General features: G+C 45.7%; 1 protein-coding gene, 1 long non-coding RNA gene and 1 pseudogene across 2 annotated transcripts; 1 reads left to right on the forward strand and 2 right to left on the reverse strand.

The window, feature by feature from the left end:
- Nucleotides 1–2005: 2005 nt before the first annotated feature.
- Nucleotides 2006–22634, forward strand: LOC123151472 (uncharacterized). Its single transcript, XR_006475651.1, has 3 exons — nt 2006–2265; nt 3443–3660; nt 22022–22634. It is a non-coding gene; the product is annotated as an uncharacterized lncRNA (long non-coding RNA).
- Nucleotides 7005–12977, reverse strand: LOC123151470 (protein ROLLING AND ERECT LEAF 2-like; annotated as a pseudogene).
- On the reverse strand, nt 18769–26127 carry LOC123151471 (uncharacterized). The gene is made up of 5 exons (XM_044571173.1): nt 25788–26127; nt 25056–25646; nt 22996–23403; nt 19611–19804; nt 18769–19294 (listed from the first exon to the last, which is right to left on the reverse strand). The coding sequence occupies exons 2-5, from the start codon at nt 25549–25551 to the stop codon at nt 19049–19051; spliced, it is 1344 nt and encodes a 447-aa protein (XP_044427108.1). The 5' UTR covers nt 25552–25646; nt 25788–26127; the 3' UTR covers nt 18769–19048.
- Between the last annotated feature and the right edge of the window lie 1405 nt (nt 26128–27532).

Consider the following 27532-nt stretch of genomic DNA (forward strand, 5'->3'; position numbering starts at 1 on the left):
ACGAACACGCCCAGGGCGGGTCCATGGGCGTTTGAGGGCCCGGATTTGCTGTTTGCGGATGTAGATGCCAATACTCAGTTTGTGTGTGTGCGTTACGTGACATCCAATATTTGCCTAAAAACATGTTGTTGATAATCCCCAAGTGCAGGGAATCATCATAGCAATTCCCAAAGGTGATAGTGATAAGTATGGAGCGTTGAACCCACAAGGAGCTAAAGGTAAGATCAATATTCTCTCAAGTCCTATCTGCCACTGATATGACTCTACGTACACCGAACGTTTGCTTCCAACTAGAAACGAGAAATAAAACTACGTTGTGGGTATGAAGAGGATAACTTTGCATGATATCGGAGAGCAAAAATATGAAAGTAAGTGTTGTTATCATAAAGTTAGAATATATTACTAAATATTATAAATAGCGAGTGTGGAATAATGATGGGTCGGTGTGCGGAATTATCCTAGGCAATCGTTAACAAGACGGGTGGTCGTCATTGCAATTTCATATGAGGGAGAGGCATAAGCTAACATACTTGCTCTTCTTGGATCATATGCACTTATGATTGGAACTCTAGCAAGCATCCACAACTACTAAAGATCATTAAGGTAAAATCCAACCATAGCATTAAAGCATCAAGTCGCATTTATCCCATACGCAACAACCCCCTTACTCGGGTTTATGATTTTGTCACTCAAGCAACCCACTATAAGCGAATCATGAACGTATTGCAACACCCTACAGCGGGAATCCCTCACGCTTGCGCGACACGGAGGGCACAATAGGAGAGCACCAAAAAAACATACAACTCATACCGATCTAGATCATCAATCCACCCAAAGACAAAGGATATCTACTCAAAACATCATAGGATGGCAACACATCATTGGATAATAATATGTGGCATAAAGAACCATGTTCAAGTAGGGATTACAGCGGGGCGCGGGAGAGTGGACCGCGTAAAAGAGATGAGGATGGTGATGATGACGGTAATGTTGATGAAGACGATCACCGCGGCGATGATTCCCCTCCCGATGGCACTCCGGTGCCATCGAGAGAGGAGGAGGAGAGGTTCTCCCCCTTGTGCTTCCTCCTCCATGGCCTCCCCCTGGATGGGGAGAGGTTCTCCCTCTGGTCATTGGCCTTCATGGTGATGATGGCTCCTCCGGGATCCTCCTCCATGGCCTCCGGTTATGATGGCCCCCTCCGGCAGGGTGCCAGAGAGGGCCTAGATGGATTTCTCATGGCTACAGAGGCTTGCGGTGGCGGAACTTCCGATCTAGGTTATTTTCAGGAGGTTTGGGCATTTATAGGAGAGGTTGGCGTCGAGGACAAGTCAGGGGCCCCCACGGGAAGTCCACGAGGCACAGGGGTGCGCCCCAGGGGGGTGGGCGTGACCCCCACCTCATGGGGCCCACGGGACTCCCCTCCGGTAGATTTTTGTTCCAGTATTTTTTATATTTTACAGAAAAATTCTCAGTTGATTTTCATCGCATTCCAAGAACTTTTATTTCTACAAAAAAAACAACACCACGGTAGTTCTGCTGAAAAAAGCGTCAGTCCGGATTAGTTCTAATCAAATCATACCAAATTCATATAGAACTATTTTAAACTTGGCATGAATACTTCATAAATTATAGATACGTAGGAGACGCATCAGTTGTCGAATATGGGACACCATTCGCATCCCTCGATTCCTTCTTTTCTCAGCAGTCCGACCAAGATCTAACACTCCACAAGCATCTATTCTGGACAAATTGCCCTAAAAAATATTCCGGGAAAAACCAGCTTCCACTTAAATGCCCAAGCTGACAATATGTACTTTTTTAATCACGACGACGATCTCGATCAATCTGATGCCTCTAGTAGCGCCACGTTGTCCTCTCCCCCTTATTTCACACTGTGGGCTCATTTTGTTCAATCTCATACAAATTTACTTCTAAGGTCCCACTATCAATGACTATTTGTTGGCTATAATTATTTGACACCTTCGTCCCCGAACCCCGTGTCGCTCCCCATGGGTGAGGGGCAGCAAACCTAACCCTAGCCGCCAGGCCTCCGCCACCACCACTTCCTTCTCACCGCCGCCTTGTCGGTGGGAAAGCCCACGTGGCCACCAAGGATGGCAGCGGAGGGACATCTTCCATTGGTTGCTTCTTCTAGTCGTTTGGGTGTATATGTTCTAGCTAAGCGTGGTTGCCTTGTGTTGCTTCGATGGCTTTCCAGCGGTCATGTTTAGATGCAATGCATGCTGCATCAGGTCGATTCAGGTGTGCATATGTTTCCTCGCCCCTCCCCCTAGCCTATTGTCTCGGTCTTTACTTGCTAGATTTGGTGGAGGTTCTGTCAGATCTGGTGGGGGTTCTACCAGATCTGGCGGAGGTTCTGCCAGATCTGGCAGTTCTTCCTCCTTGTGGCTCGTCTCCGGCCAGTAGTGAGTGGGATTCCGTCGTTTGATTTTCCTCCCCGTTGATTATGTCGCTGATTTGGTCATTAATTGTCAGCTCGTCTCCCGTCGCTAGTGAATTTTGGATTTGGTAATTGGTCACTTATGCTTGAAGGCTTCTTGTTTGTGATGGTGTAGACGCCATTTTCTGTTTCATATCTTCCTCAGATTGTGCGGCAATTCCCGATTCAGGTCATCGGTCGTGATGGTTTTCATCACCGGTACTTTCCTGTGCTCTTGCTCCCCACCATTTGGTTCTTGTCCACCTCCTCGGCCCCTCTTCTATGGCTTTGGTAAAGTCCGATCTTGTAGCATTGGAATGGCCATGGATTTTGCAAGAAGTGTTGTCTTATGGTTGGTTGTTGTTTGGTCCTTATGGTGCTTGTCTACCTAAGTCATTGTCGCCGTAGGTCATCGTGGGTGTTTAGGTCGTGTTGTAGTTGACCAGTGTTCAGGCTCTTGCATCAGATGTTTATCGCTTTTCATGTTGTATGGCATACTTTTGCTCTACCTTAGGTTGGGTTTGGTCATCTCTTGCTTGTGGATCTTGATCCTTAGGTTGTTTAGATTCTTCCTTTTGGGTTGTGCCTCTTTGGTGTTGTATGGTACGCGCCTTCTTTGCCAATGTATCATTTTCCTCTCATAATGAATTGACATGTAGCTCTCCTGCTAGTTCAGGAAAAATGATTATATGACTTAGCTTACTTCATTTTGGTATCAAAATAAAAGAATCATAGAATTCTGCAGTCTTCCATTAGAAGGATTCTTATAAAATTTTTTCATGGAACTCCCGGTCTAAAGTCTCAAATATGGTATAAGCAACTCTAGAGGGTGTTATAGCTTCAACAAGATCTATGTGGGCCTTGTTTGGAGCCACTCCTATAAATTCATATTTGTGTAGAATTAGGTTGTCTAGTTTCTAACCATATATTGTAAAACACATTGACACACTCAATAAATTTGGAAATTTTAACCAGGTTTCTCTTCATATGGCATTATAGCCATTTGGCCAGGTTCCATTGCAAAAGATGTAACGGTACAAAGTTTAACCAATCAAGTAGTGGCCGACCCAAGATTGGGGCAAACAAGGGTTATTGTCAGGTTATTCAACGAAGCAAGCTACCTCACCTACTCATCACTAGCGACTGCAAAGCTATCAAGCATTGTCATCGTCCTTGCCCTGGCTAACCTCAATCTCTGAGTCCGCCATTAAAACCAAGTAAGTTCTTGCTTCAAACCACACCTTTGACAAGATTCCCTCTCTAAAATTACACTCAATCTATCACAATTATCTTAGCCAAGCCAAAGCATAGCTAAGAATTTTCCTGGGCTTAGATCTTAAAGGTAAATTCCAAATTGAGTTTTCTAGATTGCTAAAATCATGCGTTTTTTTAACTATGTCAGCCTTAATTAAACAATAGCCATGTTTGTTGCAAGAGATGGGATTATAATGTCAGGAGGATGTTCACGTCGTTCCTTTGAAAGTTTCTCTTTATAACTTGCTCGAGCTAGTGAATGTGCAACAACATTGCTCTCTCGGGCACAATGTGCAATCGTTGCCTTGCCAAAAGAACTCAACAATGTAGGGAAATCATCGATCACCATTGACCCCGAAGCACGGCACTCTGAAGGATCTAGGATGGCATGCACAATCTCCATTCAGTCATATTCTACCACCACCGAGTAAAATCCTCAACTCATCTACCAAGCGCAGCCCCTCGAACAACATGAAAGCCTCCATCAAGGCATCCATGGAGAACTCCTAATGTAAACAATATGCAGTAATGAACTTCTCATTTGAGTCCCAAAGCAAAGCTCCCGCCGCACCAGACTCCGGATGGAAGCTAGCATCAACATTCAGTTTTATAGTTCGTGAAGTCGGTCCAATCCACTTCATTTGCCTCGTTGGTTCCTTTACCTATGTTGCTAACGCATTCACCACAATCCCCTTGATGCTTAAAGCCTATCGTACAGGGGGCATTTTTACCTCATGGGTGATTTGCAACAATCCCACTAGATGTACCATCATGCCACCATGATACTATGAATTACATTACAATTGGGATGCCCGTTCCTGCTGGGAGCTCAACACATACCAACTCTTCAAGGATCATTCCCCAGATAGCTCTTGAACAACAACTGATTCAGTATAGTCCCTAAGACCAGGTTCCTCCCACACCTCCGTAGCTCTGTCACAAATAAAAACCATGTGCCAGAGATCCTCCCGATCAGTACAACAGACTGTATAGGCAACTGGAGTTTAATACGTTGATTCGCCAACGTCCAACACCACGGAACTATGTCGCGCAAAACCCTTCAGTTGAAAATATGAACTTTCGAGGATACATGTCTTCCCCAGAAAAACTTCCAAACCAGATGTGGACCCATCCTTCCTTCTCCCACATTAAGTATGGCCCTCGATCTATATTTTTTTCCTCCAAGCCACATGGTGAAGCATCTTGACTTGGTAAATTGCCATGCAATAAAGTTTGATTGACCATGTGAAGGTAGAGGGATTTGAAGAATTATCACAACGTCAACTGGCCAAAATTATCCTTGATCATTTGCTCATCCTAGTTCCCTAAAATTGGATCAATTAAGTCATGAATTGTCTGTAATAAACACCGCCCCCATGAGTAATTATCTTGTGATCATGGCTCATTGGGGTCCATCGTCCTTCCAAAAATTAATCGTCGCACCATCTCGAAGTCGCCATTAGCTCCATGCTTAAGAGTTTTCAAACCAAATAGAATGCTCCGCCATGTGTATGACGATTCGTTCTTCAACATAGCCTTACATAAGTCCTAATCCAGGTAATACTTAGCTTGAAGACCTGAGAACATGGTGATTATGGTTCAAACAATAATCTCCAACACTGTTTTGCTAGCATTGCTTTTTTGAAACAATGTAAATCTTCAAACCCCATGCCACCTTTATTTTTTGGAACACACATTTTCCACCCCGCCTTCCAATGCAGTTTTCGTTTACCTTGAGTGCCACCCCCACCAGAATCTAGCAATAGCATCACACACAACCTGACATGTATTCTTCAAGATATTAAAAACAGTTAGCATAGACTAGGATTGCCTATGCAACTACCTTCAGAAGTATCTCTTTCCAACTAAAAGATAACATCCCCCCCCCACAGCGAAGAGATAACATCTTTGATAGCCAACCATTGTTAAGTGCCCAGACTCTATCAAAAAGATGTTGGAAGCAATCACTACGGTCAAAATGGTGGTAATCTCAAATACTTATCAGTCAATGCCTCTGAGCCAGTGTCAAGCTATGCACATACCTCATCTCTTAGGGCTGGAAAAAAACAATGGTCTTTGCATTGTGGACCAACTACCCAAAGCTTGCACGATACATATCTAGAGCATTCGGGAGTGTCGTGGCATTCGACGCATCCGCTCTCATCAAGATTAGGAAGTCATAAGAAAATAACAAGCGTGAAATTGATGGTGCACTATGGCACACCCTAAGCCCTTGGATACCGCCAATCTCCTCCTCATGTGCTAGAAAACTAAATAAAACCCTCACCACAAAATCAAGAACAGGCAAGGCGACAGGGGATCCCCTTGCCTAAGCCCCCTCATAGGGGTAAATATATATGTTTTATTTGAATTGAACTAAACCCTGTAATGAGCCCATCATACTCTTCAATGATCATCGGCTGGTGCCTGAACAACCACTGTCCTCATGCATTGCAATATTCCACTTACCAAAGCATAGAAACTCAGTTATGATTGTGTAGTCATCCAAGGGCCTGAATTTGACCTGCTTTGAGCACCCCCAGCCACTTGCAAGGCGGTGAAAAGTATCGTATGGCTGAAGGAAGCTCAGACACAAACCCTAAGAATCATCGCCCAAAGCATCTCACATGTGGGCGTTCCGATTAGTCCCAAGAGATCCACCACCTCCCTTTCCTCTTCCGTGATCTCCATCCTTTGGAGAAGAGCATCATCTTTGTTGCTGGGTTAGGTCCTATGTTCTTTGTCGAGGCTTCCGCTATCCCGCTACCCGTGAATTCGATGTTGCCGATAGAGATGCAGCCAAGGTGACGCACACTCGCCGTGTGCGAAGATTTTCTAACCCTAGGGCACTACTCCGACATAGGAGAGGGCGGGATGTCCTTCCCTAGATTGGCTATGGTGGATTCCTGCAAGGTCGCCACAATGCATGAGAAACCTAGGATGCTAGGGGGGCCAGCCATGATCATCACCTCCGCCACGGGATTGAACTTGCAATCGTGCAATTCTATTATCGGGATTGTTAAATCTCAATCCATGCTATATTCTCGAGATATTACATGGAGATCCATGCAAAAATTTCTTTGAATTTCTCTCTCTTTCTTTTTTATATCTTCTGTCACTTGACTGAGACTTGGTTAAATCTCAATTGAGTTGACTCCACACCCTTCTAAATATTTGCCGCTCCTAACCGTTCACGCAACCTCCGCGGATGCTCTAAACTAATCTAAAAATGTTCTAAACTGCTTAACGTCGCACTTATACAGTAGAAAAGAAAATCAGAATACCACAAACCATTCAGACTTCAATACGACGAAAACCACCAGGGGTAAGGTACTAAGGTAACACTGCTACTGCTGCTAGTATAAACTGGGGCAACCATTCCTCCCAATAATCAGCCATGCAATTGCATCTTTAGCTACAAAATTACACATGTGACTGCATGCTTCGACTTCCTAGCTACATGTAACGGCACGGTTCCAACTCCAAAAAAAAAAAGTATCCACGGTTTTGCGGAATTTCCTACTGTTGCGGCGGTCCTCCCGCGTTTTCCTCCTCCACGCCCTCCGGCGCGCGCGCGGCCACCGCCGCCGACACCGCGGCGTCGTACCCGTCCGCCGATGCCGCGGCGAACTCGGCCATGGCGCCGGTGACGGCTCCCAAGCCGGCGCACAGCACGCGCCCCGCCATGCCCTCCATGCCCGCGGCAGCTCCCGAGCACACCGACCCGACGCCGGCCACGAAGAAGTCCAGCCCGTCCATCACCCGCGCCTCCGACGCCGCTTCGACGGCGAGCCCCCACTCCATGCACACTAGGAATGCCGGCGGCACCGTGCGCGGCGTGGCGGCGTCCGCGCCAATGCCCGGCGGCCAGGGCGCGCGTGTACGCGCGCTGCGCCGACAGCCAGGCGTCCAGGGCTCCGCGCCAGGCTCGCACCTCGCACTCGAGCGCGACGGCGGCGGGAGGCGGCGTCGTCGCCTCCGGAGGACCGAGAGCCACGGTGGTCGCCGCCGATGCGCGGTGTTGGAGAAAGAGAAGCTTGGCGTCGTCGATGGTCCGCTTCTGAGCCTCGTGGCGTTCAGCCATGGCTCGCCACATCCGCGACAGTCTGCACAATGCAACAACAGCTCTGTTATTATCGAAGGCTACGATCAGGCAAGATCCCTTAAATTCACGTGCATTCCTACATCAGCATGCCTACTATGATCAATAACCCAACAGCTATTCACCCTTTGTTTGCTGAAAATTTTAGCCATATCATATCATCAGTAAATTCCAAGTATAGGAACTGTGGCATTTTAAGTCGTGACTGCCTGGCTAGCCATCATCTACTCTTACTTGATTGGATTATGCCCATTGTTTGACCAATTAACATATTATTTATGAAATGTTGGCTTATAAAAATGGAGGGAGTACTAAAACTTCTCAATGGTGAGCAGAAGCATACCCTTGGATAAGCTCCATAAGTTGAGGGTGCAACTCCTCGTCTCTTAGAACTTCAATTCTTCTTGATATTGACTGAACAGTTTGTATTGACACCTTCATCCGAGTTTGTAAGCTTCTCAACGCTGAACGAGTCTTATCGACAGAAGAAGGCTCCTCCCCTTTCACATCCTGGTTCCGCAAATGTGTCATCCTCTTCTCATACTCAAGTCTTAACCGCTCACCCACCTACAAGTGACAAACGCAAGCATGACTTCCGCTAGTCGGTTCTACTGACCTGTTGGTATAGGTTCGTGACGGTGACAAAGACCATACCTTTACTTCTTTGTACAATTTCTTCTCCCATGTATACAGTCTATCCAGAGTGGAGTGATGACTTCCAGACATTGTGCTGCAAGATTCTTCAGAGTAACAGCTGCTTGTATCATTGTCAAAAAGATCATCTATTGAGCCAGAGGAAGCAAGAAGGAAGCGGGAAGATGATGATCGAATTGATGCAGATCGCAAAAGTGCGACTGGGTTTAGCATCTTTACTGCATTAAAAAAATCATGAGGAAGTTCAGCGACTGAAATCTGAAACATTTTAAATAATAACTTCAGTATTGGTTTATAAAAGTGGTACCAGAGAGATCATTTGAGGTTGAGTATTGAGCTCGACTTGCCTCCAGCATCCGTGAGACTTCCTGAGCAGCGCTACAGATCCCCAAAAACTGACTGTCAATATCTTTCATAGCCTCGACCAAACTCGTTGGCCTTCGGTTCAGATAAACAGTGAAACCTGGGGTTTCTTCTGCATTTGCTACTTTGTTCCTCATTAGTTCTTTCTTATGTGCCTTGATCTCATGATCTACTGCATTTCGGGGCTCGGATGAGCCTGCGCATTGAACACCTTTGGATTGATGTCCCTTTTGTTCTTGCTTGACATTGACTTCAGATTTTCCTGGGCGAGCCTCGTTAGAAGCCATACATCTTTGGTCATCTGAATGCTCACATTCATCAGATTCTTCTTCTTCATCATCATCCTCATCAGATTCTTCTTCATCATCATCATCCTCCCCCTCCCCCTCCCCCTCTTTGTTGTGCATTTGTTCATGTTTTTGACATTCATCGTCTTCCTCTTCGAGTTCTGGGATTCCTTCCTCCTCTCTTACCCGCTGTAACCGTGCCAATTCATCGTCAGTGACCACATTGTCATAGCTACTCCGAGGGCGCGGGTACGGATAGCTGTCCAGCGACGAGAATGGATTCCAGAAGGAGTCCCACGGTGATGATTCTGGTTCCTGGGGTGATGAGGGTGGGTAGTTTGGCCTGTCATGAGATGCGTAAAAAGATGTCCTCCTTGGATCCTGGGGTGGAGCAGGTGGATAGCTTTGCCTGTCATAAGGTGGCGTGTAATAAGAGGAATTCCTCACTGGCTCCTGGGGTGATGGAGGTACGTAGTTTGGCTTCTCATAAGGTGGCATGTAATAAGAATTCCTCACTGGCTCCTGGGGTGATGGAGCATAAGGTGGCATGTAATAAGAAGAATTCTTCACTGGATCCTGGGGTGATGAAGGTACGTAGTTTGGCCTTTCATAAGGTGGCATGTAATGAGCATTCCTCACTGGTTCCTGCGGTGATGGAGCTACATAGCTTGGCCTGTCATAAGGTGGCATGTAATAAGCATTCCTCACTGGTTCCTGGGGTGATGGAGCTACATAGCTTGGCCTGTCATAAGGTGTATAGTGAGAAGATGGCCTCATCGGTGAGGAATTGGCTGGGAAGAATCTATCTGTGCCACCATAGCCATCCACAGGGTAATGTGACTCAACACGGATTGTTTCCACGGGCCGTGGAGCCTCTTCAACTGACACTGATGGGTTTGGTCCTGACATCAAGTACTTCGCGACATGAACAGTCCTCTTCTCATACGAACCATAAGGAAGGCCGAGCATCTCTGGCTTCTGTTGCTTGACAGGAGAAATGAATGGGTCAAAAATGAGCTCGTGCCGATCATCTCCAGCAACGAACCGCTGCAGGGCCATCGAGACACATTTCATGGATTCGATGTAGGCGATGTGAGAGGACGCAAAACGGTTGCGCTGATCCAGTGCCTGCTTGATGAAGTCCCTCCTGTCCCGGCACATCTTGACAGCCTCCTCATCTTCCAATCGGGAAGCAGCACATCCCATGTCTCCAGAGCCTTGTGTTTTCAGGAATATGTCATGCCCGGGCCAGAACTTCGGAGTCTTAACATGTCAAAACACAAAAAAGGAATGCGACAGGTAAGTTTCAGCTCCAATAAACCAAGTATCATGTGTACGTGCAGAAATTACCTGATACTGTACAGTGGTCAATTGTTGGCAACCTGTGCATTGCAGCTCAAGCCAATGAATTGGAAGATGATTCGTACCAACCTACAATCAGGCAAATTTCAGACATTTCAGAAGCGAATTCCATACATTTATTCAGTAGCAAATTCCAAACATTTCAGAAGCATGAGCGATCAAATTGTGTATCAAAAGGGAACTCAGAGACAGGCTAATCACCAGCAACAGGCAATCAATCAGGAGTGTTGAGATTGACTACTTGGGATCAAACATGAAATGCAGCTACTTCTCACAAGACCCAAAAAATTCTCTTCTCAAAAGACAGCGAGAGCTACAACACCACAGAAAGACGTCCCTTTGGAAATGAAATACCCCACTGACAAAACATACCCTACACATTTTTCGGTTAGCTAGCAGCGACATTCCTTCCTCCTAAACGAGGGCTAAAAAAGCAAGAAAGTTAGGAATGTAACCCTTGGCCCAGCAAGACATAAACGGTCCTACTGCCTACTTGCGTAATCATGGCCACGGGAAACTGGAATTCAGTCCAGTACACTGAAGATATAGGGATTCAGTTCAGTAAACTGGAATTCAGTTCAGTACACTGAAGGTAACAGAGTCAGGACGGTGCTGGGTAAAACTAATGAAACATTGGAATTCGAAACAGCATTTTTTTCGTGCAGTGAAATCAGCACAGACAACAATCTTTTACCGTCCACAAATCACAAGCAGCCAGAAAAACACAATGCAAAGATATCTTGAAGGTGAAATGAGGGGTCAGCCTCCGAAGAAGTGCCCAACTGTACACCGCAGGCAAACAGAAGTGTTGGCCCTGGATGGACTAAATTCCCACAGCTCCATGGTGGGCTGATTTTCCGGTGCTTAAGCAGTTGGCAACAACAACAACAACAACAACAAAGCCTTTAGTCCCAAACAAGTTGGGGTAGGCTAGAGGTGAAACCCATAAGATCTCGCAACCAACTCATGGCTCTGGCACATGGATAGCAAGCTTCCACGCACCCCTGTCCATAGCTAGCTCTTTGTCGATACTCCAATCCTTCAGGTCTCTCTTAACGGACTCCTCCCATGTCAAAATCGGTCGACCCCGCCCTCTCTTGACATTCTCCGCACGCTTTAGCCGTCCGCTATGCACTGGAGCTTCTGGAGGCCTGCGCTGAATATGCCCAAACCATCTCAAACGATGGTGGACAAGCTTCTCCTCAATTGGTGCTACCCCAACTCTATCTCGTATATCATCATTCCGGACTAAAGGTTAAAAAAATGCTGTAACAAGAAGAAAATTACAAGAAAGCTCTGAAGATGATGATGGGTAATAATAACACTTGTCTCTTGGTAAACTGCCCACAAGGGAAAGAGTACTACTAGTAGTTCCAATCCCCCAACCAAATGCTCAATCGCTCTTGCCAACCTGCGAGTGGAACCACGGAAGGGAATGGAAAAATTAAGGATTTGCTGGACAGGACAAAGCACAGGCGCATCAGTGCTCGTTGCATCTTGCTTAACCAGGGCACGGAACAGATGGATAAATTACGGACCCCAACCAAAAACACAACGCTTGCAGAGGCAAGGCAGTTCTCGCTCTGAAACTTTCAGAACCAGATGAAGCAAGGAGAATTGAAGGGAAAATAAAAGTAAAAAACAGGGAAGTGCATTAGACTACCTCCGTTATCCGCTACAGAACCTAAAGAAACTAGAACACGGCATCTGATTCTGATGCAGGAGGGGAAGGCGGAGACGACGAAATCTCGCGTAGAAAAGAAGAGAACATCAAAACTGTCGCAGTAAAAAAAAGAAGAGAACAGAGCACCACAGCTGTAGCAGCAATAACCAAACAAGAAACGGCCGCTGAATTCCCGTCTGGCCACATTAAAGAGCAGGCGAAATAAAAATCGCATGGAAAAAGATCAGGCGCACAGTACAGGAACACATCATTCTGAAGTGTGGGTGAAGCAAAGACAGGGGAAAACAGAGAGAGGGATGCAGAGGGAGGGGGAGAGAGAGGAAACCAGGGGCATACGCATACTACTAGATAGATACGTACATGTTCTTGGAGCGCTCAAAGAGGGGAATCACGAAATTCTCTCTCTAGGGACGAAGAACATCTCTCTCTCTCTCTCGAGCACACAAACACGCACGCAGCACTTTCTCTCTCTACTTTGGCCCCAGGACAGGAGAAACCTCTCATCCAACCGCATCAATGGCCAACATTAAACAAAACAAAAGGGAAGGTGGGGACAAAAGGAGGGGCAGGGCAATGCGAACCTACACAAGAAGAGATTAAATATAGGATCAGGTGAGGGAGGTCTATACCTGTTACCTGGGATTGAGGTTGAAGGAGGACCTTCTCAAACCCCTTGGGTGGGTGTGTACAAGAACAACAAGGGGTCGAAGGAAGATTTGTGGGGAGGGAGAGAGAGAGAGAGAGGAGTGTGGGTGGCAGTGGCAGTGGCAGAGGGGGGAAGAGAGAGAAGAGAGGCGAGGGGAGGGGCAACAACGGTCAAAAGACTCCAAAGGGGGGGAGGTCACCGAAGGAGGAGGGGAGAGAAAAGCGGGGGCGGCGGGTGGATGAATTGGGGTATGACCCTACGCTTGCTGTTATTTCCCAATAATTCCCTACTCATTCATTTTCCTCTTTTTTTAGCCCTACTGCTCATTTATTCTCTGCCATTTTATGGAAAAATTCGGGCTCAGTAGGTTGGTTTGTGCACTTGAGGAAACTTCCGGCTCGGAGAACTGTCTTTTCTCGCGCAGGAATTTTCACATTTTTGTTACTTGTTACAGAGAGAGGGGGGTGGGGGTCGGGGGTGTTTTTTTTTACTGAAAACTTGTGACGAGTGCGAAAACTCATGGCGTTTGGAGGCATGCAATGCGACAGCACCTGTGGCGCTACGCAAATTAGGAACTGAAGTATGACCGTGACGATGGGTTTTGGATCCTTGCGAGGGAGTGGGGGTATCCGGATACCCCTGCGATATCTCCAGGCTTCAATTCAATGCATTAGTGGGAGATTTGGTGTCATGGGTGTAGGAAATTGGGTCGGGCATGCAAATTAAATTCCTGCAAATCGAAGAGTTCTGTATTCATGCAAATTAAATTCTTGCGAATCGAAAAGTTCTATGATTCATGCAAATTAAATTCTTGCGAATCAAAGAGCTCTATGATTCATGCAAATTAAATTCTTGCGAATCAAAGAGTACCATGTTTTTTCCCCTCAGTACCATGTTTTGGTTCATGCCAAACAAACGAAGCTTCTCGCTTAAGTATTAGTGTAGTAGTATATGGTGGTCAAGTCGGTTCATGCATGCATGCCGCTCTGCACGCCTCACGCTTCTCACGTTCCCTAGCTAACCAGCCGAGGATTCAGTTGTGGTTGTGCCAACAAAACAAAAAAAAACTCACAAGCGCCATCTTTTTTTTTTGAGAAAACTCACAAACGCCATCTAAGAGCATCTACAACCGGACTCAACAAATCCGCCCCCTATATGCATGTGGGTGCGTCCGCCGGCCCCTCGTATGTTGCATCGCACATCCATATACCTCAAATTCCGATCCTCGCACGTCGATCATGCGATACAAATTGTTCGAATTCAAAAGTTTAAAACAAAGCAAATTTGTAGTTCAACAAAGCGGACATGTCAAAATGAAATCAATATCCGTGACGGATGGCCTCGAATCACTGGGCGAGAGTCTGCTCCGAGCGGAATGTGTCGTGCTGAAGGCGGAATGCGTCCTGCTCGTCTACTCCGCCTACATCCGTGCCTCAGCCGCCCTCGCTGCCTCGTACTCTCTATGTTCGTTGATCTCCTTCTTGTCCGCAAGCCACTCCTTCGTATGCTCATCCAAGAGGGTTTCGTCCGCCAACATAATTCTCGCATCCTCCGCGTCTCCTGCAAGTTGCAACCTCTCCTTCTTAAGCTCTATGTCACCAAATGTCTTGGCCTTCTCGAGTTCCCATTTGATGCCGCGTGTTGCTTCTCCAACTCGATCTTCTCCCTTTCAATATTGAGTTTCTTCTCCGCCCTATTTCGGTCCCACTCCATTCTTTCCTTTTGCGCACCCAACATGAGTTTGTACCTCTCCTCCTTGTTCTTCCTCGCCAAAAAAATGCCCAACCATGTGGACGACATTTTTGTAGCCGCGACGTTATGGGAGGCACGTGCCTTCTCTCACTTGTTTCCCATGACTTGGCAGTTATCCTTTGGCACGTTGGCTTTTTCATTCGTCACGACAACATCGTCATTTCATCGTCCAACCAAATTGATTGGTTCATGGTTGGAGCTGCTGGTGCCCGTGCTCATCTGCGCCCAAACGAGCTGCGGCGCGTCACATACGTCGACCAGCGGCATCTGCGTGGGCGGAAAGCTCTTCGGGGTGGGCCAGTGGGCCATCGAATCCTCCTCTGTCCCAATGGGGGCGGAAGGCATAATCTGCGTCGGCGCTCGGATGGAAGGGGTTGGGGATACGGGCGCGGCGGGGGAGACAGCTGCTCCACCATGTCCGAACCTCCCTGCGTCGCTGCCTCCGTCTCTCGTTTCGGCGTCGTCGCAACTTTCGGGCAACGTTCTCCGCCTTGCAAGTCATAGCTGACAAAGGGACCCCGCCGACGGACGAGGCGGACCGTGTCTCCGTCGCGGCTGTCTGGGTCGGGCTGGACAGCTTGGACGACATCTCCGACGATGGACCGGGACCGGTGGTGAGGATTGGGAGCAAGGGTGAAGGACGACGAGGCTCCGAGCGCGGGAAAGGTTGGAGGGCGGTTGGAGGAGGAGAAAGGGTTTGATGGATTTGATGCAATTTGCGGTGGAGTCAAGCTGTCGGATCCGACGCGACGGGTAGGCCCGGACGGTCCATATCCGCCCAATATTTAGACTAGATATGAGAGGTGCCGGTCAGTCCGAACGTTTGATGCTCATTTAAAGAACTTATCTGGATGAAAAAATCATGACCGATCGATGACCCGACGGCCCTTCCAAATGTGTAAAACATGTAAAACGGGTTTGCGGGCGCCCAGCTGTAGATGCTGTAAAGCTCTAACAAACACTTCGAAGTGCAAACCAAAAGAAACCGGCCTGATCATCTCCTCCTGCACGTCAATGGATTATTCTGACCAGGGAAAGAAAATAAAGTAATTAATGGATTATTCTGACCAGGGAGTAGTAGCACTGCATGTGCCACCTGGCAGCCATGCATGCATACGCATGCGTAAGTACCCCACACGCAATTTTGGCCTTGGAAAAAATAAATTAAATTACGGTGGAAAAGCAAGACCGACCCAAGAGAATAGAATAGGATGCCCATCTTTCTTTTGTGGCTTACTCAATTTCAGATGAAGGTTCGTTTATGCCCATGCACTAACTGGTGGCTTGGCTTGCACCAGTATTTTTTTTTCAGCATATAAAGGAATAATAATCTTCTAGTCCATGTGTTCGTTGTTCTACCATCTACTACACCACGGTGCATCTATCTAACTATGCTTTGTAGCAATAACACCGAAAGTAAGAAAAGAATATCACGCCCTCTCCACGTACACGGTATCAGCTTATCAGGGCGACGGCGACGACAAGAAGGTTCCGTACGTGCACTCATGGTTAAAAACGAAGTTTGTTTTCTCAGCCGGAACGCTTGCGACATGACACGACACATGATATTTCTTCTGCCAAAGAAGAACATTTCCTCTCTTTTTTCAACCCCCAAACCGGCTTGGAAAGTCTCTTCCATCGTATGGACGGGGACGGAGATGGAGAAGGAGAAGAGCGTGCATGGGAATTTTCAAAAAAGATAAAGCACGGTTTGTTAGCATGCATCTGCATGCCTGTCGCAGAAGAGCAACCAAGAAAAGCAAAAGAGGTGAAAGATTCCTCCGCATGTCCTCGCTCCTTCCGAGCCTTTATCTTGCCCTAGCATGCTTTTAGATTGGTGCCTGCCCGTTCGTCCAAAACCCATGCCCCTGCCCATAGGTCGACAAGCAAACTGTGATCCTTATTTGTCTTTTACTATAATCTTTTTCCCAAAAGGAAACTTGGCAAGATGAAAATGCTGCTGGCTGAAAGATGGCCTTACTTTTCACCCGGTTTTCTCACTCAAAGACAGCCTTTCCGATCAGTTATTATTATCTCCCATGATCATTACAGAACTGTGCATGCAGATGAATGGCCATGCGTCTTCAGATAGTAGTAATATATAGATCATCCCAGCGCAAATTGAGAACGCAAGAAACAGAACAAATATAGTCTTTCAGAACTGTCCGTCTAATAACTCTGAAGCTGGAATTTTTAGGTGGTTATTAACTGAAGAGACGCCGCTATACATGGAAATGCCACAAAACGTGCATGCTAAGCCAGACAAACAAGGTCTTTACCTGGCATGAGAACCTTTTATTTTAATATGTTTGTGCCCATTTCTTGCTTGAAAAGAAAAGAGAACAAATAAGACAATATAACAGTTCTTCATCTCACACCAGCACTTGGCTAGATCACTCTGGCCAGTTTAGAGTAGAAGCTGAGAAATGACAAGCGCAACAAGCCACAGCAAGCTTTCCCCAAAGTCGCGTGGATCGCCCGAACAAGAAGACATGATTGCCAGAAACATGGCCAAATGTGTCCTCCCATCTAGTTAACTAATCGATTTACTGCCGCTAGATCCACAGCACAACAGGGCAGAACCAACCCTTAATCAAATGCCCAGCCCCGAGGACGCAGCAAGAATCTCAGCCTGCTCTTTCCATCAGTGCAACGTGGGCCAATCCATCACAGTTGAAATATAAAAAGAGGAAAAGAAAGACTGGAATTATCTGCGAGGGCAACTAGTAGGAGTGGTAGTACTAAACTCCACCCGGCAGTGCAGTGTCCAATCCGCACACATGCGCCCCTGCTGTAGCCTCCTCGGCCCGCCGGTCAATTTGCCATCCATTGGATCGGGCTCGCTCGCCTTTTCCCCTAACAGCGGCTTTCGCGTTGAAAATGCAGTTTACCAGTGGGTGCAGTACTGTACTGGGCTGGACTGGGCATGCATTTTTTGTGAGATCGGCTGGGGTAAATGATCAAGAAAACCCTGCAGAAGAGAAAAGCTGACGGTAGACTATTTTCTACTCCCCCCATCAGTGAGACCAGGGCTCGCACCTGCACGGGTTTATGATGGCCTTGTGTTGGCACTGTGCCTCCGGCGAGTAGAGTAGATCTGCTGCTCATGTTATACTGCGTGTACTGTTGCACACTGTATCTGTGTGTGTCGTACTGGCCTAGTTGGACTGCAAGCTGGACTGACTGGTGCACGCACAAGTCACTCACTGCCAGCCAGCCAGCCAGGAAGTCCAAGGCTTCAGGTACGGCTGCCCGTGGCATGGCTACAAGGACTACGATCCAAAATGAGTTCATCTGTACTTCTCCACTCCATGTCCTGTATTTGGTTTACTCCTTTTTTCTCATGCATGTTACCTACCAAAACGGTCGTTTTATGAAATCAAACCGCCTGCATTGCTTCCTTCCCTCTGAGGAGAATAGAAACTGTGTTTGCTGCTCTGTCACTGGTGAAAACTGTAGAGCAACTAGTACTATAAGAAAGGATCGAACTAGTAAAGTGTCCCTACTCTTTCTGTCAGTCAGCACTCAGCACTGAAGAATGCCTACTCCTGCCTTCATCACATGACCTGTTGCGTCCAGTTGGTACGTGGGAGTACATGGCAAGCCCTGCATTACACCGAGGAATTCCATTAAGGCTACTGTTGGAAGATGCCATCGCCGTCAGATGCGGCTCTCGAGGAAAGTCTCAACAAAGTTTCCAAATGGGATCGGCAGGTAAAGAGTAATGCTAGTGTGACAGTGTCAATGTCAATGTGGTCCATGGAGGGAGGGAGAGAGAGAGAGAGAGAGAGAGAGAGAGAGAGAGAGAGAGAGAGAGAGAGAGAGATGTGAATCTGCACGCACAGTGAAGTTTTATGGCACATGAATCGCAGGGCACAGTGAAGGATCAGTTTGCTTACACTGCCTGCATGCATGCAGTGCAGCCAGGCACACACACACAGCCGCATTGATGACCCCCACCATTGAAGGCCGTGGCAGCAGGAATTTGGTGGTAGCCATTTGCTGCCTTCATGAGCTTTGGCTGATGCTGGTTCTGGCTGTGACGATGCGCGGCACATTTTAGCTTCGCTTGCAAAGGAGGCCCACCATTCAGCTGAGAAACTGGCTTGCGGGGGTCCAGCACAGCTCTGGTCCCAAGCCCCAACATGAGACAAGCCTTCTTCATGTGCCAATACCTGCATATGCAGCTGAATTTTTTTCCGTTCACAGCTTGCAACGGTGTCCGGAATTTACCAGATGTTTATTTCTGAATTTACCAGCTGGTTTCCATAGGCTGTTGCCATGCTGCATAAAAACCCCAAACTAATGCAGAGCAACACAACTGGATTGGAATGGAACACCAATCTCTTTTTAGGTGCTAGGGTACTACACTTGACTTTAGTATAAACATTCCAGCCTAAGATGTACATATATCGGCCCAGGAAGCAGACATGCTCGCTTGCTCTGCGAAGGGGCCAAACGAACGAACACTAACTAGCATATGTCTGCCAAAGGAAATGCGTCAGCAGGGGAAGAGGATAGGGCATCCATCCCGCCGCAGCTTGTTGTCGGAGAGGTCCAGCTTGCTCATCTTCTCCTCGCACCACAGCAGCTGCTCCTTGCTCAGCTTGGCCATTCTCAGCACCCTCGACACCACTTTGATGTCCGTCAGGGCAAACAGCAGCTGCACTTCCTCCATTGTGGTCGGCCAGGTCTTGCTCTTCCATCCCTTTTTCTTCTTGAACAGCTCTTTCACCTTCATCTCCTTCTGCGGATTTGGAGATATATATATACGCATTAGAAAGGAAAAAACAGTATCACGTGAACGCTTCAACTGCCCATATGCTGACAGCAACTACCATACCCGCAAGGATATGCTTCAAAAGTTCATTTCATATTCAATGAACGTCACAGGTGCGTTAGGAAAAATGCATTCTACTGATAGGTGGATTTTAATAGTATTATCATTCAACAAAGAGATCATATATTTAACCAACACAATGAAAGGTAGAGACAAGGAACTGAAAAAATACCCGGTAATAAACTGAACTGATTTTTAAACCCTAAGAGTTATTAAGTCTAACCTTATCCAGAGAGGATTGAACTTGCTGAATCGAACTTCCAGTATGGCCATGAACGCCCATGAGGACACTGCTCTTTTTCTTGTCCTTCTTCAGGAAAACACGAAAAGTTAAGATACACTCCTCTAATAATTTCATGAGGTCAGGTGCCAAGATTGGTTCCGTCTGGTCTTCAGCATTATCTTTCCCGTCTGCAACTGAATAGACAAAAAAGGAACAAAAAGCGATGACATATCAAAATGCGTATAGCAGCAAGTGTACAGAGAGATGCCAAAAGTATGTTATACAAGCAGTGGTAGGAGGGTACTGTGACAGTCAGGATGCAAAGATAGAAAAAATAGCTCTAAAATATAAGCACAACATAACAGACAAAAGCTTACTTCTCCATATCAAGGAAACGGAACTACGATGCAGCAAAAATAGAAACATTAAGAGTATTGCACTCAGGACTTGCCTTACTGGATGATCAAATTAAAATCAGATCAAAGGATTTTGCTACGGGATTTTACACACATTGCACATAAGCACATTACATCAGTAAGAATCTATCGCTCATTTAGCAAAAGCATTATATGGAAGTAAAATACTTTGTTCCAACTAACACATTAGCTGCAGCATCTACTTAATAGAACTTTTAACCAAGTCCTGCAGCCAGTCCAGACTGACAAAATTCTTGGAATTTATATGCAATCAATGAGGAAGTTCATGGGCATGGCAATTGACAAATCTTAAATTTGCAGGTACAGCTCCTAAACTTCTCTTGGCCACTTAGTCATACGCTGAGCATATATATGGATCTTAAAAGTAGGCAACATGTGGCTCTTAGGGTTCAAGTGTTTCCATCATCCAAGTTATTGAATGATGTTACAAAACTGACTGGCCACAGATGAATGCGAAACAGAAAAGAACCCAGATTCACCAACCGTACATTATCAACCATTAATGGTGCCAGTGTACAGAAGATTTAATTGGCTTGTAGCATGTGCATTATGTGTACGCCATTCAATGATAATCTACTTACTGTCCTATTCACCTAGTAGTGGCCAAAGAGAACCACACTCAAAATAACGCAAAGGGACCCAGTATGATCTCATTTGATATGACAAATACAATCCATGTGTGTATAAGTATAAACAAGATGTCTGAGATCTACCAACCATTCCCCTACAACATAGTAAAGCTTAACAATTTCCACCATGATTAAGACTGTAGGGAAGTAAGAATAACTGAAGCTGTTGCAAATTAGCTTGTACTTATGGGGGACATATTTCCATGTATAGAACAGCATACACATAGCAATTATCAACAGTAGGAATCATGCAGCCTCACAACAATATGAGAATTATCTCGCTACCCACATTGTCTCGTACAAGCATGAGCTTTATCACGCCATTTTTTCAGATACAACTTCCTGGATATCAACATGGCTCCCAAAGTGATCTTTGACCAGTAAATTCCACTGTACTATATTTATAACAAACGAAATTTTAGAGTTACTTCTCAAGACCGAATTTACGCCTGTCGCAAACAATACCAAATGACAGTGTATGTTATTCATGTATCCAAACTAAACAGTTGAACAGATATTGGGAACCAAATTTTGACTGAACGAAACCCCAAACTGCATCCATTTGGGCTAGAGGAAGTGCTAGGAAACAATTATAACCATATACCAATATTCTTATGGTGGTAAGGTGTCCCAAGGCAAGCACTGACCACCTTGATGCCTAAGCGCCTAAGGTGGTTAAAATTCTATGGTGTTGCCTAAGCGTCCAAAGCGGGATGCCTTAAAAACAATGCCATATGCACCTTCTTATTTGAAAATAAGTGGCATTTGAAACCGAAACTATTAGGCATGCTTTCACCGTAAGTGACATTTAAGATATGACCTATTCACTGAAACATCCAAGCTGTTACTCTAGTACCGACTATACCAACAAATGCACATCAGAACAGTGTTAGATCATATTGGACATCTGAGTTGTTCTCCGTCTTAGTTTACTTACTCATACCCAATGTATCCACAAACCATTGTGTGCATTCACTGCCGGTATTTTCAAAATACATCTTTCTGTTACATCTTAGTACCACGTTCATGTATGAAAGGGCAATACCAGCCTACATAATCAGATAGAATGTACTTACTAACGTACTCCCTTTGTAAAGAAATATAAGATCATTTAGATCACTAAGAAAAAAAAACAATTTGATATAAGATGTATCGGTAAAAACAGAGTTCATCTTTCAGGTACATGACAAAATAAAAACCAATACAGCAAACAAGTAAAATTGCCATGATGTCACAACATACTATATATGGTATCTTCAATGCTATTCATTCCCAAGCCGTCAGGGTAGCTATCAAACTCCTTGGTGAAAGTGAAATGAATGACCTCGCTCTTGTCTCAGTCCAGAGCTCACAGGAGTCCCGTCGATGGCCTTATGAGATTCACATGGACCATTCGGTGGCTCCAAAACGTGCACAAAGTCAGCATGAAACAAGCTGGACCCAGTATGGAGATTGGGTGAGTCTGCAAAGCTGGTAGGCGGGGGACCTTACAAGTAGATTTGAAAGAGACAAAACAAACTGAGCTAACAAAGTGCAACGAGGGGAGAGGGTAACTGGCGCAACTAGAGCCATCGAATCGAGATTGTGGGCAGAGATTAGAAATTATAGATTGTCAACTTTGGCATTTAAGTGGAAGCTAGCTTTGATCGCCCCTGCAGCATTAGATCTTGGAGGGACGGCTGAGAAAAGGAAGGCTCAAAGGATATTAGTGTTGTCCCATATTGGAAGTTCCGTGTGCAGTATGAACCCTATAAGTCCAAATCCCGATGGTTTTGGACGTATCTATGGCGACATCCACCCCTGCAATAAGGAATCCTCAATCATACCCACCCCCGATCCGGATCCCAGTCGTCTAGTTTCGTCACACGGCCCCTGCCTCATGGACGGTTTAGGCCTTGTGTCAAGTAAACATAGGCAGTAGTACTTCTAAATCTGCAATGTACTTATGTCTTGTGATGTATTCCAATGGCAAACAATTATGTAATGCACATAGTCGATCATGATGTGTATTTACGACTGTTAGAGCTTGTCACTGCCCACTACATATCTCAGAACTCAGAAGGCTAAGTGTGCTTTGTTGGTTGTCACTGTATGATCCATCAGAACTAAGAATAAGACACTGATTCTTGACCAAGCAAAAAATGACAGCTATTACAACAAGTTGCAATGTGGCAATGCAAATAGATTAAATAACAAATCAAATAAGTTGCCACAAGGACTCAAGAGTTGATTGCACTAGCATCAGTAGTGAATTTCATTGTCAAATGATAGGATACATTTGTGTTAAAAAATGCAATAACTATAATCCAAGTGTCGTACCTTGAAAAGTGGGAACCTGAAGCAATTTCGACAAGGAGCTCCGAGAACGTGCATATATCTGAAAACGTGAACCTTGCTCAAATGGTTCATTCTCAACAAATCTCTGCAACAGAACCTGAAACTGCTGAAATGCTTGAGCAGCACAGCTATAGGTGGTGGGATTCTCCGGCTGTGCTGCCAGTATCAGACTCAGGTGCATGTAGGTACAATGAATAGCCTCCCAGCTTAAAGAAACCTGTGCAACATAAGCAGTCTCGAGTATTTGGTAAGGGTCATCCTCGCTCTGCTGCTGCTGAAGATTCTCACAGTCCTCCTGAAGCTCATCCCTCCTTTTGAATGATAGACTGCGCAAGGTTGATGCCAATTTTGATGCTGATCTAGGCGACTTTTTTGAGATGTTGAATGACCCTGGGAAATTTGTTTATCAACCATTAGAAAGTTGAAAGGAACGGTTTGTGGATTATCTGCACTTACAGAATAGCAAACAAATTGTCTTATTTGATTTCACACGTGCATAAGAGAAGCATATTACACAAGAAAGAGGAGGTGCAACCCTCAAGTTTCCTCAAGTCCCAAATAACAATCACATAAGCAGCAACACATGCAGATAAGAAATAGTACACGCTTTAGTGACATTCCAAAGAGTTATGTGTACACGACATGTTTTTTTAAGTACAAGGAGAAAGACAACAAAAGTTTTATGGAGGCAACCTACACTCGGCACCAAAAGGTGAAAATCATGAAATTGCTCAAACAATAGAACTGTTGGAGATGACAACTGCTGTCATACCAAATGATAACCGTCGGCTAGCATAAGAATCTATATATGGTTGACCATCAAAGCTCGTAAGATGCTCAGTCACCATGTAGATTTTCAGAATCTATCATGTAAAGCAACAAAAAAAGAATGGTGCACAGTACTGGATGGGCTAATTAATGAAGTTATGTAAAAAATGAAGAGCAATAACTGACATGGTACTTCAAGACTAACGTGGCCAGCCAGATAGCAGCAACAAAATAGAACACATTGTGTGGGATTCTAAGGATAGAAGATGTTAATTCTGTCTGCTATTTCACATAGAGTGCAGATAGCAGATGCCAATTTGTGTGCTGATTTAGGCGACCTTGTCAAGATGTTGAGTGACCCTGAGAAGTTTGTTATCAACCATTTGAAAGTTGAAAGGTGTGGTTTATAGATTATCTGCACTCTAGAGAGCAGTAAACAAATCATCTAATTTCATAAGATTTTATACACACATAAGAGAAGCGTATTACGCAAGAAAGGGGACGTGTCATCCTCAAGTCCCAACTAACAATCTGATAAGCAGCAACACATGCAGAAAAGAAACGGTATGTGCTTTAGCGACGTTTGAAAGAGTTACTTATGAGTATGCAACAAATTTTTGGAGTGGAGAACGACGACAAAAGTTTTATGGAGGCACACACTCAGCACCAAAAAGTGAAAATCATGAAATTGTTCAAACAATAGATCTGTCGAAGATGACAACATACCAAATGATAACCGTCAGTTAGCACAAGAATCTATCTGTGGCTGATCATCACAGCTCATATGATGCTCAGTCACCATGTAGATTTATAGCATCTATCATATACCCCCAAAAAAACGATGGTGCACACTTCTGGATGGGCTAAATAATGCAGTTGCGTGACAAAAATAGAGGGATAACTGAAATGTTGCTTTGAGACTAATATGGCAGACCAGATAGCAGCAAAGTAAAACACATTGTGTGGCATTCAACTCAACATGCAAAAACTATAAGCACCCATACAAAAGACTACAACGTGCTATATTTTTCACCGTGTAGATTTTTAGAACCTACCATATACCAAAAAAACAAAATCGATGGTGTGCACTTCTAGGTGGATAAAATAGTGCCGTTATGTAGGAAATGAAGACTGAAATGTTGCTTCGAAACTAATATGGTCAGTCAGATAGCAGCAACAAAGTAAAACACATTGCGTGGCAATGTGGCATTCAAGTCAACACGCAACAACTCTAAGCACCCATACAAGAAACTACAATGTGCTATATTTTTCACCTGAATCCTTAAAGATCTGTGTAATCGTCTTATCAAACGCCACCATTCTCTGAGAGTACTTATCATAGAGCGAGTCGAAGCCACATAGCGGGAACCCTTCGCCGACGTCGGACTCCATCCACTCCCTGGAGCTACTCCCTTCCTCTTCCTCTTCCCCGTCCTCATCCTCCTCCACCTCAGCATTCTCCTCCTCCGGGATGAGCACCATGAAGGTGTTCTTCCTCATCTCCTTGAGCCGCCGCTTCACCTCGTTGGTGATGAAATCGTCGTCCTCGTCCTCCTCTTCCTCACCAACCTCCTCTCCTCCATTGGCCACACCAGCCCCTCCCCCATTGGCCACACCAGCCCCTGCGGCCGCCTCAGGATTCTGCTCGGAGATGTCGCCCTCCGAAGCCACATTCCCTCCGTTGGCGTCCTCGTCGCACTCCAAGGCCTCTCCCTCACGCCTGGAGCCCTTCCGGGCCTTGCCGAACTTCTTGAGCTTGAAGAAATCCATGAGCCGGGAGCTCCTAAAGCCGAAACCCGAAGATTCTCCCTCCCCACTTCGCCTTTCCCCGGTTGGTCCAAAGGCCGCGCTCCCTTTCGCCTCCCCTGCAAGCAGCACGAGAATCGCCCGGTGCGTCAAAGGACCGACAGGGACCGGAGAATAAAACGAAAGGGACAGGACAGGAACAGGACAGGGGCGCCTCGCTAGAAGAACCCTAGCGGATCAGCGGCGCCGCCCGGAAATACCTCGCGGAATGGAACGATCTGCGGCCTGGGCTCGCGGGATCGGCCGGTGGAGAGCAGCGGGGACTGAGAAACGAGATCGACGGGCCGGACGGCGGAGAGAAAAACGGCTGCGCGGCGTCGCCGGGACGGACCTCCCTCACGCCGGCGACCTCTCCCCCGCGATTCGACCGCCGTCTGCTGCAGGGGCTGCGCCGCCTGCTGGTTCTGACTCCGCTGCTGCCGCTCCTCGTGAGCCTCGTCGTCACGCTCTCTCGCCTCGTGAGGGGAGGAGAGGGGAGGTTTAGGGGGGCGGCGGGTTTGGGGCTTGAACTGACACGGCGCGTCGCCGACCACTTTTTGGCCTCTCTCGGCCACGGAGTTTAACCACGGGGGGTTGAGGGGTTTACGCGGCGCCGTTTGAATCAGGTGGGGGATTTTACCGCTTTACGGCTTGATTAGGATGGTCAAAGCGAGGGGTGCATCGGAGACCGAGCTGAATGGTACGATGCCTGTCGTCTCGTCCGCGCGATTATAATAGTGGATGGACGAGGACTACGGCAAAGTTTCTGACCCTGCAGATGGAACCCTGAACCTGCTTTTTTCTTTTTCATTCACGAAGGAGTCACGGGATCTTTTTTTTCTTTTTGAGGGATTTCACGGGGCCAATCTTATTCGGCCCTACACACGCTGGTTACAATTGTTTCTTGCAAACCGGCGCCTGCAGCGCGTTAGTTGAGCTCGGCCCATTACCTTTTTGTTAGCAATCCTGTACTGCTTGTATTTCGATGAATTCCAGAAAAAGTTGCCGGGCATGGGATCGAACTCGCGACCTCGTGGAATCTTTCTTCGTTTCCCTATTTACTTGTTTGTCACTTTGTTTTATTCTTTTTCTTGTTTTTCTACTTCTTTTCCTTTTTCTTTTTTTTCTTCCTAAAATGCATGGTTTTTCAGTTCGTGAACTTCTCTTCGAAACCGATGAACTTTTCTTTTCAAATATAATGATCTTTTTACGAATTCGATGATTTTTTTTGCAAAATTGATACCTTTTTCAAATTGAATGAACCTTTTTCAAAATTGATGATTTATTATTTCAAAATCAGTAAAAAAATTCAAATTCGATGAACTTTTCTTCAAAAGCGGTGAGTTTTTTTAAATCCAATGATTTTTTTGAAAATCGATGAACTTTTTCAAATTGAATGAACTTTTTTTCAAAATTGTTAACTATTTTTTTCAAAATCGGTGAACTCTTTTTAAATTTGATGATCTTTTCTTCAAAATCGGTGAATTTTTTTTCAAATCCGATGAACTTATTTCAGATTCATTTGGAGCTATTTTCTAACTGACTCATTGACATGAGAGATTGGATGTGATGCGCCAGTCATTCGTACTACAGCGGACAAAGGTCACCAGCAAACAGTCACAATGGAACCTGGCACTACTGTTTGCCCTAAGGGCCAACCCACCTTTTCAGACAAATAGACACATGACATCACTGTATTTCTTTAAAAAATAAGAACTTTTTTCAAAATCAATGAACTTTTATGAAATTCATGAACATTTTTAGAAATTTAACGAACTGTTTTCATTAAATAAAATAGACATTTTCCAAATTGTTTTCAAATAACTTAAAAATCTAAGTGGTACAGTAAATGGTTGAGTAATAAATAGCGCGGTTGCATTAATTCTAATACAATTCGTGTTGCTTTTGTTCACTAGCATTCCGGTGGTGTAGTGGTTTAGCTAAGCAGCGACAGGGTCGTGTGGTG

The sequence above is a fragment of the Triticum aestivum genome, chromosome 7A (genome assembly GCF_018294505.1).
Source record: "Triticum aestivum cultivar Chinese Spring chromosome 7A, IWGSC CS RefSeq v2.1, whole genome shotgun sequence".
Classification (NCBI taxonomy): domain Eukaryota; kingdom Viridiplantae; phylum Streptophyta; class Magnoliopsida; order Poales; family Poaceae; genus Triticum; species Triticum aestivum.

Bases quoted from the DNA above. Each gene is read 5' to 3' on its own strand.
- LOC123151471 (XM_044571173.1), bottom strand. From the start codon at position 25,551: ATGGATTTCTTCAAGCTCAAGAAGTTCGGCAAGGCCCGGAAGGGCTCC. The intron at 23,404-25,055 runs GTGAAAAATATA...CAAATTTCCCAG, and splicing joins ACAGATCTTTAAGGATTCAG to GGTCATTCAACATCTCAAAA. The intron at 19,295-19,610 runs GTTAGACTTAAT...CCAAATCCGCAG, and splicing joins TTCAATCCTCTCTGGATAAG to AAGGAGATGAAGGTGAAAGA.